The sequence below is a fragment of the Rhinatrema bivittatum genome, chromosome 16 (genome assembly GCF_901001135.1).
Source record: "Rhinatrema bivittatum chromosome 16, aRhiBiv1.1, whole genome shotgun sequence".
In the NCBI taxonomy this organism is placed as follows: domain Eukaryota; kingdom Metazoa; phylum Chordata; class Amphibia; order Gymnophiona; family Rhinatrematidae; genus Rhinatrema; species Rhinatrema bivittatum.
In genome coordinates, this window is record NC_042630.1 from 25,793,758 (window position 1) to 25,810,870 (window position 17,113).

At 45.2% G+C, this 17,113-nt stretch overlaps 1 protein-coding gene and 1 non-coding gene across 3 annotated transcripts in view; both read right to left on the minus strand.

The window, feature by feature from the left end:
* Positions 1-15,090, minus strand: part of NPR1 (natriuretic peptide receptor 1) — an 82,373-nt gene extending 67,283 nt beyond the window's left edge. Inside the window, exon 1 of one of the 2 annotated variants that reach the window (XM_029581624.1) lies at positions 13,952-15,090. In XM_029581624.1, the coding sequence (XP_029437484.1) occupies positions 13,952-14,648 (697 nt within the window). In that variant the 5' untranslated portion in view covers positions 14,649-15,090. The remainder of the gene's footprint in view (positions 1-13,951) is intronic. The other variant, XM_029581625.1, reaches the window with a different exon arrangement.
* TRNAK-CUU lies at positions 4,475-4,546 on the minus strand. Its single transcript has one exon. It is a non-coding gene; the product is annotated as a tRNA-Lys (tRNA).
* Positions 15,091-17,113: the final 2,023 nt, after the last annotated feature.

Below are 17,113 nucleotides of genomic sequence, written 5' to 3' on the forward strand. Positions count from 1 at the left end.
AGCCCTTGGTAATCCTAGAAACTTTTGCATATAATTTAGATAGAGTCTCTTATTCTTGCATATAATTTAGACAGTCTCTTGGCCACACAAGTGGCCAAGTCAGCCACAACACAGCATAAGGTCATCAGATTCAGATCCTACAAAACAGGAACTTGTGCTTCACAGGAAAACGGAGAGAGAAAGCTCAGATCGTAAATTCAGAAAGGTCTTCCTTCGGCAAAAAGCATTTCTCTTTCTGTTAGAAGCAGGACCCCCTAGCCACCGAGAACGCAAATTGAACAGTTTGGTGGAGCTACTGGTAAACAAAAAAATAGACAAGGGAGCAATCTTTTGCATGCTGAATTCTCCTTTCACATGTACTTATCAGCATTATATGCCAAAACTCTAGGTGGCTAACAATACTACATGTATAATCGTAAAACGCAAACTGACAAATAACCAGCATAATAAGCAAGACAAAGCAGACAAGGCTCCAGCAAAGTCCTGTCTAGTTTTGATTTTTTAAACTCAGGCATGTAAAATGCCTGAAGAAGCAGCCCTCCAAGATCATCCAATTGAAGAACGTTTATCAATCACGGATTCCTACTTCTAGAAACATAGAAATGTGACGGCAGGAAGCGAAGCTGCTTACATGTAACAGCAGAACAAGAAGCCACATAAGAGCATTGTTAGCCACCTAGAGCTTTGCCACTGGCGGCATCTAAATGCCAATAAAATGGGAGCGACACAACCAATGACACCGATTCGGGCTTTTATGCTCTCCTAGCCCAGTTCATTTTCCGAGGAGGCGGCAGGGATTCAGTGGCTGTTTGTTCTGCTGTCCACCGAGAACACCAGGTACAGGTAAGCATCATAAAGCAGCCACACAAGTTGGGACTCCCTCAGCTAAGGTTCCTTTTTGTGGTTATTCTGCAGGAAGTTGAGTACTTATTTTAAAATGTTACGGAGCACACATTGACCAAAGGTACTGTCTGCTCGAGAGTCCTGTTGTAAGCGTCAGTACTGTCCTTGATCAAGCTGCTGCTTTGAAGCGTAGGAGCTCCTGGCTGATGGCCCTTTATTGGTGTGGAATTTGATCGTTTTTAAATCTCATAATGTGTTATACATTGGGAAAGCCATTTAGACAATATTTGTTTTCTCACTGCTTTTCCTTTGTTGTTTTCGTTGAAAGATATGAATAGTTCAGACAACTTTCAAAGTGTTTTTAATCCTTTAGGTAGAATAAGCGTGCCCTTCTACAGTCCAGGAACTGCATGCAATGGGGGGAGAGGGACCTTGGGGGTGACAATATCTGACATGGAGGACTGTTCCTCCATACTGAGGTAGGAGATCCTTAAGGCCCAAGTCCGGAGTGTCCCACTCCGTAAAAAGTAAACCCGTGGCTGAAAAATGGAAGGGAAAGGTCCGTAGTTCCTAGGCGAGATTCCTCCTGAGGAAGCTGAATTCCCAGCTCCCCCAAAATAGCAGAGATAAGGGGTCCCAGTTCATCTTTGCAAAATAAGATGGACCACCTTCGGATCATCCCCGTCCGCTCCATAGACCCCCCTCAGACTGCCTTGCTGGTTACTCGGCCTCTCCCTCTAACCCACTCGGGGGCTCAGAAGGCAACTCCCGGTCGTCTTGGTCCTCCGAATCTGAGGAAGAATCGGGATCAGCCACCGGGGATCTTAAGGGTTTAGGTCGCTGGCCCGACGAGGAACCTGCGTCCTGAGCCCTCTTCGGAAGCTGGGAGTCCAGGAGGAGAGGCCTTTTCTTAGTCGCCTTGCAAGCCTTAAAGGCCTTATGCATGAGCAGGATAAAATTGGAGGAAAATGAAGACTCCGATGATGTATCATCCATGTCCCCTGCAGCAGCATCCTCAGCATTATGGGACCCCGCACTGAGGGGACAAACTCGGGGGAAGGTCCTCCTCCCCAGGCGCCTCCTGCGCTGCTGTAATCACCGGCACCAAGGGAGGCAAAATGGCGCCCGCAGCCAGGGCCGCCGACATCGAGGGACCTAAAATGGCACCCGTTCCCGCGCTGCCCGGGAATGGACCAGGGATAATGGCCGGCAGCTCCCTAAAGGCGCCCATAATGGTCTGGACCCTGAGGACGACCCCCTTCGGAGTCGCGGAGGCACCCTCACCCCCGGAAACACAAGCGGTGCCTATGGGCCGTCCGCGCTGCAGGCCCGACACGCAGCCCGACGCGGCATGGGAGCAAAATAAAACTACCCCACGCCCCCGAAAACATGGCGAAATGGTGCCAAAACACCCCCCTCCCCCCACGATCAGAAGGGCCACGGGAGTCGAGCTGCCCTAACACTTTTTTTTTTTTTAATAAAACAAGTACCTGTCTGGCAGCCTCTGGGTCTTGAACCTACTGGGGGGAGTGAGCTGGGCTCCCAGTATCACTCCGAGTAGTAGAATTGTTGTTTGATGGGTCCTCAACCCACAACAGTTACAGCCTCTGGAACCAGGGGGGATGGTCCCCTTAGGACCTCACAACCCCCTGGGAGGTGAGAGACCCTAACCTGCAAGAACACACTGCTGTCTGTCTCCTAAAAATAAACTGTCCCTAGCTTTTTTTTGCCTAACTCTATCCTAACTCTAAGCTAGGCCCTAACACAGACTGTAGGTTTTGCACCTCCTCCACCTGCTGGAGACAGAAGAATACTGCCACACTATAGGTGGCACCAGCCTATATGAGGCGGAGTTTTGTTGGTAAACGTCTGTCTCCATCTGCTGGGGGGGGGGGGGGGGGGGGGCGGCAAAACCCAGGAGTCTGGACTGATCCGGGTACGTACAGGGAACTTTGGCATGGCCAAGATGGGGTTATCAGAATAATTCTTCCCTGCTCTTTTCTCAATTTTAGTAAAGTTCTTGCTATTAAAAGATATCAGAGGACATGCATCCAGTAAGCTTTTGCTCCATGGTATGGTAAATGCATCTATTGCTTTTGCCTAGTTGGTTGGTATTGTGGAACAATATTGTTTCAGTTTGTGATTGAAAGGTGAAGTGAAAAGGACAATGGTTGGGGTTCCCCATAGATTAAAGAAGTACTGTGGAGTGTCATCGTTAATTTTGACCATTTGCGAAGTTGAATTTGCCAGCTCAACCTATCTGCTAGTATATTGTGTTTCCTTTGGCGATAGATAGCCGAGAGTTGCCTTTTGTCCTCCATTGCCATCCTCCAAATGTTTAATGTTTCTTTGCAAAAGCTGGTAAGATCCTGTTCTCGCTGCTTGTTTATGCAAAACATACAGTAGCAACTTGATTGTCTGTCCAAATCTGAACAGTTTTGTTTAAGTATCTTTCAAATACCTGTAGGCCAATGTAGATTGCTCTCATTTCTAAGATGGTGAATTTCAATCCCAGAAGCATCAGCAACCCCTCCAATTGGGTTATGGCCAACCACGGTGTTTGCAGTTATTTATCCTGGAAGAAGTCTCTTACCTACTGTTCTCACAGAAAAAAAAAAAAAATTACCAGCAGTTTATTCAATAAAATATTTGCAGTTCATGATCCAGAATCTTGCTAACATCATTATCAGTCACCTTCACTGCAAGTGCCACCACCGCACCCAGATCAAACGTTGCTTCCATGTTCATCGCTCTTTGTGGCAAATGCAGCCATGGCATCCAGTCTATTGCTCCCCTTCTGGCAGGCACAACTGTGAACCTAGATCCATCAAATTGGGGCGAGTGTTCCTTTCACAGGTCCAAACCAATCCTCCGATATGTTTCTTAGAGTCTCAACCACTGTTGGCAGTGAAGGAAAATATCATCTTTCCCTTTGCCATGCAGAAGAGGAGAGCCAGAGGAAAGATGAGGTAATAGTAGCAGCTCTCTCTCCCCGAGAGCTTGCAGCAGTGCAGTCTAAGTTGGAAGCTAGCAGAGGTGTTGGAGCTTTGCCTATTTTTTGGCCTAGCTTTGAAGCTTAGGCAATCCAGCCTGAAAGAGGTCGGAGAGCTGCTCTTTCACTGCACTCACCGACTGGTAGGGTTTCCATCCCTGGTTGTTTTGGGCTTTTGCTGAATGTTCTTTTGTAAGAAACCTGCAAGACTCTTGGGCGTTGCCTGGAGAGAGGTCATGGGGACACTTTTACCTGGGATAAGAATGGTAATGGGATTCAAAAAGGCATGGGCTAAACACAGAGGACTCCTAATGGCAAGAAAAAGAGGTAATGTTACATATGATCCTAAATGGGGGTAACTTGCATGGAACAGCAGTTCCATGCAAGGAAAAGAGAAGGCACAGGGGTGGGGGAAGGGGAGGGTTTGGAGTAATCTACATGGAGCGGCAGTTGCTACCTAAGCAATTAGTTGGGCAGACTGGTGGACCATTTGGATCGTTATCTGCCATCATTTACCTTGTTACTATTTAAGAACATGCCATGCTGGGTCAGACCAAGGGTCCATCAAGCCCAGCATCCTGTTTCCAACAGAGGCCAATCCAGGCCATAAGAACCCGGCAAGTACCCAAAAAAAAAAGTTAGCAGAGGATGGTTTCGCTCCATCGACCTCTGGGTTAAGGGCCCAGCACGCTTCCGTTGCGCCACTCTGCTCAGTTTCCTGTTCAATTTAGGAAAAAGGGCAGAAGGAACTAAGAATTCTGGCTTGAGTTAACTAGAAGGTACAAGCACATTACTACTGCCATCCTGGATGCCAAAATCTTTGTCCTTTCCGATAAAAGAACAGGATTCATCTACACACCTGCAAGGTTCACTGGCTGCTCAGGAATCTGCTCCAGGGCGCTGCTGACCCACTTCCTACACAGAGGTTTATTACTTAAGTAAAAGTTAAAACAACAAGAGATAATTAAAGTCCGGAGCAGGATAAACAGAGATGGGAAGCTCAGCGAGGGTTTCAGCCACGCTTCTGCAATCTTCTCTCGTGGGAGGGTTGATGCAATTCTTCACTGCATTACCACCACACAGAATATGTAGAGAAGGGAGCACTTATTTCTTCCTATGGAAAGCCTATTCTGCATTCACCCCCACATTTCTTTTTTGTCCTACCACCCGACCTTTAGGGTACCTATAGATTCTTGGTCTGAAAGAGACTGCACATGTTTACATGCATGTGGCACAAATCACATGTGTTTACAGATATATGCCACACACACCTCACACATACTTCACTAAGAATGAAAATGAGGCAATCTGTCACTGATAGCAGCAAATTACACCCAGACTAAGCAAAAGATACCTAAGTTATAGATGGATGAGCACCACATCTCAAAAACGATATAGCTGAATTGGAAAAGGTATAGAGAAGGGCAACCAAAATGATAAAGGGGATGGAACGCCTCCTCTAAAGAGGTTAGGCCTGTTCAGTTTGGAGAAGAGATTTGGGGGGGGGGGGGGGGGGGGGAATATGACAGATCTATAAAATCATGAGTGGAGTGGAACAGGTAAATGTAAATCAGTTGTTTACTCCTTCAAAAAATAAATAAAAAACTAGGGGATACTCCATGAAATTATGAAGCACATTTAAAATAGATCTGAGAAAACATATTTTCACTCAACATAATTAATTTACCCAGCAGCCCCTGGGAGAAGACTCCACAGGTCACAGCGAACAATCCAGGCTTCAACTCCACAGCCCCAGCTTCCAGAGGCCCCACACCCTTTGCAGCAGGACCAGAAGCTGCATGCACACCTCAAACTCTATCCATTTACCTTGCTATACCTTACCTGTTTACTAGACCTTATCTGTTTTTATTTGGTTTAATATGTTTTGATTTTACATGGTAATTGTGTTTGGTAGGAGTAATTTGTTGCAGATTTTAGATATAAGGAATATAATTAAAAACAAGAGTTCATAAATTGGTAACTAGGAAGATATAGGTAGATTAATTGGCTTTACATCCCTGCTCCGTTAGAAATTTTAAATTGATAAAAAAAAATCAACAAAATTATGATGTAGGAAGTAGTCCAGCAGCAAGAGGGAGGCTTTCCAGCCTTTTGCACTGAGTGCCACATGTATGATTATATTTCCCAGCTGGCGAGGTCATATGTGTGTGCTAAGTGCAAAGAGATCCAAGCCCTCAGAAAAGGAGTCTGATCTCTGGAGGCTAGAGTAGCAGGCCTGGAGGAGCTAAGGGAGACAGAGAGGAGACCTTCAGGGACATAATAGAGAAGATCCACCTCCATTCTGGTTGCCCATGTGCTGCTTTGGAGGAGAAAGGGCACCTGGAAGGAGAGCATCAGTTTGATGAGTAGGAAGCAATCCTGTAGCTAGAATCTGCTCTCAAGGTGATGTAGTACCCTCTCACACACATGCCCAGGAGGGAAGGATGAGAATGGCCATTATAGTTGGTGATTCAATTATTAGGCACGTTGACAGCTGGGCGCTTGGTGGACATGAGGATCGCTTGGTAACTTGCCTGTCTGGTGCGAAGGTGGCAGATCACACGCATCACATAGATAGGATTATAGACCGTGCTGGGGAGGAGCCGGTTGTCTTGGTACATGTGGGCACCAATGACATAGGAAAGTGCATGAGGGGAGGTTCTGGAACCCAAATTTAGGCTCTTAGGTAGAAAGCTGAAATCCAGAACCTCCAGGGTAGCAATCTCTGACATGCTCCCCGTTTCACAGGCAGGATCCCAGAGGCAGGCAGAGCTCTGGAGTCTCAATGCGTGGATGAGACGATGCTGCAAGGAAGAGGGTTTTCGATTTATTAGGAACTGGGCTTCATTTTGGGGAAAGGGGTGGGGGGGGACCTTTCTGAAAGGATAGGCTCCTCTTTAAGCAGAGTGGAACCAGGCTGCTGGCACTAACCTTTAAAAAGGAGATTAAAAAAACTGTGCTTACTAGATGACGGGGGAAAGGCGATGGTCGCACAGAAGTGTATGGTTCAGATTAATGTATCTTTGAAAAATACTAAAAGAAAGGGATAATAGGGCATCTCAGTAGAGAGGCTGCAATAAATGCCAAAGAGGATCAGATGCCTTTAAGTAAAGTACAGAAAGATTCCAAATTACCCCATCAACTGATGAGCAGGTTGTTAATACAAACAAAAAACACACTTTGAAATGTCTGTACACAAATTCTAGAAGTCTGAAAAATAAGATGGGGAGAGTTAGAGTACATAACACTGGATGAAGAGGAAGACAGAACTGGCATCTCAGAGACCTGGAGGAAGGAGGATAATCAGTAGGACCAGGACCAGGGCGTCCATTACGCGAACTTCGGCAGTTGCCTAGGGCGCCGAGCCGTAGGGGGCGCTGAAGAGCAGCCACGTGGTGCCGCAAGTGGGGCCCATCCCGCTCGCGGAAAAGAGAAATAGAGACTGTGTGCTTCTCAGGGCTGCTCGCAGCCCTCAGGAGCATACAGTTGGCGCCAAAACAGGTAGGGGGGTGTGATTGGGGAGGAGAGGGGGCGGCGGCACAAGGGTTGCTTAGGGCACCCAATACCCCTGCACCGGCCCTAAGTAGGACACTGTGCTTCCAGGGTACAAGTTACATTCCAATGATAGGAAGGGCAACCAAAATGATAAAGGGGATGGAACAGCTCCCCTATGAGGAAAAGCTGAAGAGGTTAGGGCTGTTCAGCTTGGAGAAGAGATGGCTGAGTAGGGGATATGATAGAGGTCTTTAAGATCACGAGAGGTCTTGAACGAGTAGATGTGACTCGGTTATTTACACTTTCGAATAATAGAAGGACTAGGGGGCATTCCATGAAGTTAGCAAGTAACACGTTTAAGACTAATCGGAGAAAATTCTTTTTCACTCAACGCACAATAAAGCTCTGGAATTTGTTGCCAGAGGATGTGGTTAGTGCAGCTAGTGTAGCTGGGTTCAAAAAAGGTTTGGATAAGTTCTTGGAGGAGAAATCCATTAATGGCTAATAATCAAATTTACTTAGGGAATAGCCACTGCTATTAATTGCATCAGTAGCATGGGTTCTTCTTAGTGTTTGGGTAATTGCCAGGTTCTTGTGGCCTGGTTTTGGCCTCTGTTGGAAACAGGATGCTGGGCTTGATGGACCTTTGGTCTGACCCAGCATGGCAATTTCTTATGTTCTTATAGGATGGATCAAATCAGTGGAGGGGTGACCCTATATGTTAAAGACAGCATTGAGTCAACAGGATAAAAGTTCTGCAGGAAACAAAATGCAATGTTGAATCTTTATGGATAGAAATTCCTGGTGAAAAAGGGAATAAAATGGTAGTGGGGGTGGCCAGAATGAACTAATAAAATGAAATGCTAAAAGAAATTAGGGAAGCTAATAAAATCAGCAGCACAGTAATAATGGGTGATTTAAATTACCTCAGTACTGACTGGGTGAATGTTAGATCAGGATATTCTAGAGAGGTAAAGTTCCTAGATGAAATACATGAGTGCTTCATGGAGCAGCTGGTACAAGAACCAATAAGGGGGGAAACTATTTTAGATCTAGTCTTTTCTGGAACACAGGATTTGGTGTGAGAGGTAACAATGTTGGAGCCACTTGGCAATAGTGATCACATTATTATCAAATTTGACTTACTAACTGGAAGGAGCGCAAAAAAGAAATCTGCTATGAGAGCATTTCAAAAAGGTGACTATGATAAAATGAGGAAAATAGTTAGGAAAAAAATTGAAAGGAGCAGCTGCAAAGGTTAAGAGTTTAGTGCAGGCATGGATGTTGTTTAAAAATGCCATCTTGGAAACCCAGACCAGATGTATTCCATGCATTAGAATACAATGAGTGAGGAAATCAAATTTGCAAATGATACAAAATTATTCAGAGTAGTTAAATCACAAGCAGATTGTGATAAATTACAGGAGGACCTTGTGAGACTGGAAGATTGGGCATCCAAATGGCAGATTAAATTTAATGTGGACAAGTGCAAGGTGATGTATATAGGGAAAAAATAACCCATGCTGTAGTTACACGATGTTAGGTTCCATATTAGGAGCTACCACCCAGGAAAGATCTAGGCATCATTGTGGATAATACATTGAAATTGTCAGCTCAGTGTGCTGTGGCAGTCAAAAAAGCAAACTGTGGGGCCGATGCAATATTTGTATGCAGAAAGCGGGCACTGAACAGTCAGCACCCGCTTTCCTAATGTGCCCCCAGGCACCCTTCCTGGAGGTGCCATGCAATATTTAAATCAGAGGTTGCATTATCAACAATATTAAGTAGGAGGCTGTACAGAAAAGCAGGCTTTTCTGCACTAGTTTTAGGAGCGCTCAGCAATTAACGCCTGCTCCGGGCAGGCATTAATTTCTGATCGTAAAAACTTAGACGCACAATTTTTTTTTTTTTTTGCATAGGGAGTGAATAGCTAATAATAGCCTCATTCACATGCATTTGCATGTGATGAGTTCTATTAGTTTCCCTCCGCATTGGACGCTCATTGTGGAAGCGCTAAGCCCCTTATTACATAAGGGGATTAAGTTAGTGCTTATACAACCTGTGCCCAACTGCAGCATTGGAAAAGGTACAGAGGAGGGTGACCAAGATGATAAAGGGGATAGAACAATTCCCCTATGAGGAAAGGCTGAAGATGTTAGGACTCTTCAGCTTGGAGAAGAGACAGCTGAGGAGGGATATAATAGAGCTTTATAAAATAATGAGTGGAATTGAACGAGTAAACATTAATCAGTTGTTTATTCTTTCGAAAAGTACAAAGACGAGGGAACACACAATGAAGTATTTTTTTTTTATTCAACACATAATTAAGTTTTGGAATTAATTGCCAGAGGATGTGGTGCAATCCATTAGTATAGCTGCATTTAAAAAAAGGTTTGGACAAGTTCCTGGACGAAAAGTCCATTAACCATTATTAAGGGAGAGTTGCAGAAATCCACTGCTTATTCTTGGGATAAGCAGCTTGGGATCTATCTACCCCTGGGGATCCTGCCAGGTACTTGTGACCTGGCTTGGCCATTGTTGGAAACAGGATACTGGGCTTCATGGACCCTTGGCTGTCCCAGTATGGCAAGCCTTATGTTCTTATATTCTACTGTTTGGGATCCTGCCAGGAATTTGTGACCAGAACTGGTCACTGCTAGAAAAAGGATACTAGGCTTGATGGACCATCGACTTGACACAGTATGGCAATTCTTAGGTTCTTAAGGCCAAAAATACAACAGGACAGACATGCAAATACATAGGTATAACAGGTTAGGTGGACAGGTAGATACTTTGCACACCACCCAGACAAGGCTAGCTCTCACTGGCCAAGGATCTGAGTTATAACTCATTTGAAATAACTAAATTCCACCGATGTTATCAGTAGGACTATTGTGGCATGTCCGGATCCTGGCCCTCTGATATTAAACAAACACAGCATGTGTCCTTTGAGCAGACAGAAATGGCGCTTTCTTCCTGCAGGATACTCTGAGCAGGTATGCTTATCTCCAGGCCACTCATCCCTGAGCAGGCCAAGTGTGTTTATTAGCAGGCAAACCTTAACTGGCATCATTCCTGGCAAACAAAGGCCGCTTTTGTCTGAAGACCAAGTTTAAAAGACTGGAGGAAAATTACAAAAAAAACACAGGAGAATTTAAGCAGGGGTCTGAATATTTAAACCTTCCACCAAAACAAAACATTTCAAAGTTGTAGAAAGTGCTGCGACGCATATAGTGAGCACAGGCACAAGTCACCAAAATGCGTTTCCTCTGCTAAGATTTCTGTCTGTCTCTGTGGCTGTTCCTTGGCCAGGATGGCCGTTGGGAGCAGAGGGACACATGTCTATTGCAAAAAGGATGAGGGCCCACCAATGACAGTCATACCAGAAAACTGTGGTTTTTCTGAATTATTTTTTTTTACGTCTGCAGATGGAGGAAAGGTCCAAAATGTTTGTGTGGAATTTCGTCCCCATCTCTGGCCCCAGCCTTCCGGTTGGTTACAGCACGCTGCCAGGTCTACACATGTGACATTTCGTACTTTCAAAAAATACGAGGTGACCTCAGAAATTAAGGATTATTAGTGCTATTCACCCCTCCCCTTTTTAGCTCGATACCATTTGCTTCAAGCTTGGCGATGCCAGCAAAGAGGAAAGGGAGGGGGGCTAAGGGCAGCTTTTACTAATTCCTGACCATTTAATTCAAGTGAACCAGAGCTAATTATATCATCTTTCCGTTCTCCTAGGAGGCTTTGCACCAAAGGGAAGAGATTTTAATCTCTTGAAGTAACATTCTCCTCAGCCACTCTTGACACTCGTAATAAATCATCCAGCCCGAGGCATTTCTTTCCCATGGCATGGGCAGGCTCCACGGAGCCCTCTCCTCTCTTCTTCAGGGGCCACACTCTGCCTCTCTACCTTGCTAGAAAGGCAGCAGTCATCCAAACCAAGTTCAGACCACACATTCCAGTCTGCTGCTGGGAAATGGGGCACGATTTAAAGCAAACACGTATTTTTAGCAGAGAAATTCCATCCTCTGTAACATCGATTTGGAGGAGAATTGTGAGGGCTACCCATAATACACCTATCTCCAGCCCCTGTACACTCACAGGCCCCTCCAAGATAAGCTTTCAAAGCAGTTTACCCTCCTCAATTGGCTCTTTGAAAACTGCCTTTGTTCAATGCAGCTAAAAGTCTGGCTGCGCTTCCACAACATCCACAGACCGAGAGGAGGCAAAGTATAAGTGGAGAGTGCTTTGTACTTTTGCAAGGTTCCTTTCACGTAATATGTTTTGGATGCGTAAGCTCAGCGTGGTATGTACAGGAACAACTCCTGTCCCAAAGAAAAGTCCCCATCTGCCTCATCATGGTCTGTAACCCCTGGGAACTTCCCCTGTACACTGTTACTACTACAGAGAGTGGCTGCTGAAGGAAATGTGTTTGATTATAGTAGAGGCCTCCATGGAAGCACTTCTCTCTCTAAGAGTATCATGCATACCACGGAAAGACAGAAAATAACCACTCGGTATTACAGATTTTGATATTATATAACACAGAAACAGTAAATGATAGCAGAAAAAGACCAAGTGGTCCAGTCAGGCTTGTCAGCATCATTTATTTTTATTCTGTTAAGGGCAGCAACAGCCGCTTTGTGCAAGTTCCTACAAAGGCTTCTGTAAAGGGCAGTGACTGCCGCTCCGTGCGGGTTACCCCAGAGCCTTCTGTTAAGGGCACCGACTGCCGCTCCGTGCGGGTCACCCCCAAGCCTTCTGTTAAGGGCACCGACTGCCGCTCCGTGCGGGTTACCCCCAAGCCTTCTGTTAAGGGCAGTGACTGCTGCTCCGTGCGGGTTACCCCCAAGCCTTCTGTTAAGGGCAGTGACTGCCGCTGTCGGTTACCCTTTATCTTCATTTCCATCTTTTAAGAACTAGGGATCATCTGTGTTTATCCCAAGCTCTTTTAAATTCCATCATCTCCTGCATAGGCTGCCAGATAGATCCCGTTATGAGAGTGCTTGCAATGCTGCTAGGACTTCTAGCTCTTGTTGTTTTCCAGCCTGCCAGACAGACCTGGCCTCTAGTTTAATACTACATCTCTGGTCCATGCTCATCTCCCTGAACAAGTTTATACCTTCCAGTTTACCCACTCAATCTCTTTCATTCCCATTTCATTTCTCCATATTCTCCTCAGAATGATATCCAGACAGTCCTACTTTGAAGAAATAGAGCTGCTCTCCAAGTCTTTCCTAATTCTTACTATCAGCTTGGCCTCCCTTGCAGACTTATCAGGTTGTCACCTCCTAGGCAGACAGTACCCTTTTTGCTCTCATCTCTCTGCAACTTGTTTCTTGTCCCAAAACCCAGGAGTGACCATCGATTCCAAGACACTGACCCACCAAGTCCTGCTGGGGCTTAGCCTTCCGCTCTCAGGCAGTAACCCATGCCAACAACTTGCTGCCCCAACCTGGCCGACCTCTGGGAAGTAATAGCCTGCTGTACCTGCCCAGCTGCTTCCAAGGCCTAAGGTGTTGTCATGTGACATTTCCACAACTAAGGAAAGTTATGAAGTTGTTTGAGTTGGGGGGGGGGGGGGGGGAGAATGATAAGAAATAATCCTGGAATCCAATTTATTTCCAACCCGGTTTGTGTTATTGGCCTGCAGATAGTGAGAGAAGATTAAAAAGATCAAGAGAAGTAAGAAGGGCTCACTAAAGGGATTTTCTAAGTCTCACTCTGCAGCAGGGGAGGTCTCTGCCTTCTTCCCCTTCACAAACGGCAAAGCATTCAAAACCAAGGATTGCATCTTTGCAGCCATTCCCATTTAGGAAAAAACCAATTCGTACATCTAATTCTAATCCTCTTGTTAGAATTTCTTTGGAAACTAAGAGACTACTCTCCTCCTTTCCTAAGACTGAGACTGAAAGGAGATCTTATTCCTCGTGGCTCTGGCTTCTGCCCTCAGTGCCTGAAATCTGCTGGCTTTGCCAGAGCAGTGCCTGCCACCTTCATCTGCATAAACATTAGCCAGGGAAGAGGAAAGTTAAAATCAAGTCTGATATTTTCTAGTTTGGATGTCACCCCTTTTATTTCTGAAGTTGACAAAATATCAAGATAAAAATATCAAATTTAAAAAATAAAAAAAGAGAATCTTTTTAGCAAGTTTGCTCTTTCCTTATTCATGGTTATTCTGAAGGTACAAATACCCTGACAGGGTGGGCATTCAATCTGCTTGTCCCCAACGTCTCTCTGCCATCCCCAAACTGAGCAGCAGTAGGAAAGGAAGGATAAATGTAAATATCTGAAGAGTTAGAAACACTGGAACACAAACACTTTTTACCCCACGTCTTCAACAGTATCGCTCTGGCATCTCCTACATTTCTCTCTCTCCTCCAAAGTTTTTAGCACATAACTGCATGCCAGATTTAAAAGCAGAAATTGATTTCAGGAAGAAGAAAAGCAGGACCTTTTTCTATGCTTGGATTAGCCCTTCTCTCTCTGGAATAAAAGGTAGCTAAATTGCTCCTTCCTCAAATCCCTCCAGGCATATGATCTAAATTAATCAGAAAAAAAAAATCTTAAAAGCTATTGTGTGAAAGCTACAGCGTTACACAGGTTTACTGTACTTACTTCTGCCCTTCCGTTTGATGTCTTCAATTATAGATGTGTAATTGCTCAGATCCTCTTTCTTAAATTGGACATCCAAAATAGTCATGTTGTTGACATTTGGAAGCACCATATAAAGACCTTCCACAGTAAAAAAGCATGTCCGGTCATCCATTATCTCGTCCATATAGACCACCACAGCCCTGTTGGTCCAGTTGAACTGTGCATGGATATGAGACACATACTCCCCAAGTTTTGTGTAGACGGGACCAGTTCTTGTCATTAACGGGTACATATCAACCTTGTTGTTGAAGCCAAAAGCAGCTGCTCCAGCTGTGATGAGTGGCATCTTCCAGTGTCCTGTGAACCTCGCCACGGTGGATGCGGTGTAGACACATCCTGGACCAATAAAGGCACTGGGATTGTTGGCAAGCTTCAGATCAACTGCCACCAAGGGTGCCACTGTTTCAGAGCAGTTTCCACCCTTGCCCTCACTGTTCCCAAACACAAATTGGACATGAATGTTGGGGAGCAGATCCTGGTTCTTATTAATCTTCTCAATCGCCAACTCAATTGCTGGCCCAACCCGTGGCCATGCCCATGGGTATACAATATTATCCCTTGGCAACAACACAGCCAAAGTAAGGTTGGTTATGTTCCCTTCACTAACATGGCACATTGTTAAGCCAGTTACCACCCAGAATACCCATGTTACCCTCATGACGCCTTCCAATTATTGAACCATCGCTACACAAACATCCAAATCCATGAGCGTTCCCCACTGGATCTCCTCAGATTAAGTACAAATTCTTCCCCAAAAGTGCTTCACTGAATGCTGGATCAAGGCTGGCGTTGTTGTAGTCCTGATTCAAACCCTGAACCAGTCTGCTTGCAAGAAGAAGGAAAGCAATCTTCCCAAGTTGGATATTCCTCCTTCTTCTGGTCTTGCCCTGCACTAAGCAGGTATTCTCCCTCCTGTACTGGTTGTTCCAGGCACTTCTACCTTAAAATCTTGTTACTAGCTCTGCCTATATGGGCTCCTGCACTTCTACTAGCTTCGCACTGCTGTAAGTAACTGGGAGCGGGAGATTGCGACTATCGGGAAGGCAGGCACAGCTTTTCCTTCCTTCCCTGACTCTGTGACAAAAGGGCTGTTATCATAAGCATAGCTCTTTAACTCTTTCCTTGCTAAACCAGTACAGAACAGCAGCTTGCACAGAAACACCTGCTTCATACAAAACAAAGCGTGAGAAGAGATCCCAGCCTCTGCACTTATGGATATCCACGTAGGAAGAGGTTTTCGTTCCTTTTCTGATGTTTGCTGCAGCAGAGAATCAGTATATTGCAAAAGTCACACTTATTTGCTTCCACGAGATACTTAAAGTGGCTCTGTAAGTTATTAGGAGGGTTAAAAAAATAATTCATCCATGTTAGTCACAGATCAGGTTTGTAGGCGCTCTCAGCTCTAAATATTTTCCCAAAAAGTACTGCTATTGTTTGGCAAATTTTAGCAATTAAGAAATGCCACTGTTGGGAAAGATGCTGATCAGACGCAGCAGCACAAAACCCATTAGGAAAAAGTAGACAAAGTTTTCACATGCTCAGAAGGTGGGTGAATATCTAAAGCACAATCAGGATATTTATCACACCAGGGCAGCAATGCCGCTGGCAGTCTTTGCAGAAGTGCCTGCTCCTCTGTAGATCCAGGTCACCCAGCACCCTCTCAGACCCTGTTCCAATCCAAAGCAAACCGCTCGTGGAGGATTTTTCTTTTTGTTGTTATGGTATAGCTCGCAGAAGCTCCTTCATTATTGCCTTCTCCAATTAATCATTTGGAATTTAATTAAGGTATACATCTAGAAAGAATATTCAGCTATCGGAGCTCCATCCAGTGGACAATTTCCCAGGCACTGAGAGAGACAAAGCAGGTGATCATTACGGCTCTGTCCTATAGGATAATCCCACAGCACCGCTCCTATTAGTTGCAGAAGTGAGAGCAGACATAAGAAGTGCCATGCTGGGTTAAAGGTCCATCCAGCCCAGCATTGTAGCTCAAACAGTGGCCAGTCTGGGTCAAAAGTACCCGGCAGTTCCCCAGTAGCGTTTACAACTCTGTCTCATAGAACAATCTCACAGTGCTCACTACAACTTTCTCAGGCTTTGGAACTTGCTTCAAAACTGAAGCAACTTCCTTTATCCCATCTCATGCACCTGACCAAGTGGACTCTTGTCCTCCATAAATCAAGTCTATAAAGATTCACCCACCTCTGTCAATTTCCCTGCTATAGAGCAATACAGCAACTGCTCGGGAAGGGTTATCGCACTGTACAAGGTGTAACACCTGAGCCTCTCACTGAAAGGTTTCAAACCGCAGCCTCGCTATCCTTGTTGGCTGTGGGTTTATTATGAAACGTGGTAACAAGACACATAAGGTGGCCTGGATATTGGCTTACGTATTGATTTTGGAAGACGAACTGGCCCCATGGCAGAAGTGGTAGATATCAACATTGTGGTGGACTTTGGGCATGCTTAGGACAGATGTGGAGAGCAGTGATGGGAAAAAGGTTGAGAGATAATTAAAAGACTCATGCTAAGGAGAGAGGGGTTAGCAGTAGGGTGTTGCAGGAATCCATCCTCAGTCTGGTCCTAACATTTTCATAAACAATATTGTAGAAAGGCTATCGGGAAAGATTTGGTAACCTCCACTAGAAGGCAAAAAACATCAGCAATAGGGTAGACACCTTAGACATGGAAAGCATGAGGAGGGAGCCAACAAAACCTAAGGAATGGTCTTGAGTCCAGCAGCTAGGTTTAATTTTGGGCTGCAAAACCCAAGGGAGTGGCTGGGGGGTGTGCGTGTGAAATTCTTCTGTGAACAAGAGTGGGATTTGGGGTGATCATCAGATATGATCTTAAAGTGGCCAAACAGGTAGGCAAGGCAAAAGCAAGAAGGATGCTTGGGCGCTATAGAGAGGACTAACCAGCAGAAAAAAAATGGAGGGGGGGGGGGGGCAATATTGCCTCTATAAGTCATTGTTCAAAGGGGCGTGGGATAAACAACGATCGTTAAAGGATAGAGGATGAAAATGAGATAAGCATGCGGGGGGGGGGTTACGAGTTGGTACGGCGGTTACTAGCCTTAGCAGAAGGCATGGAGAGTACTACCCTTAACCATAATGCAACTGC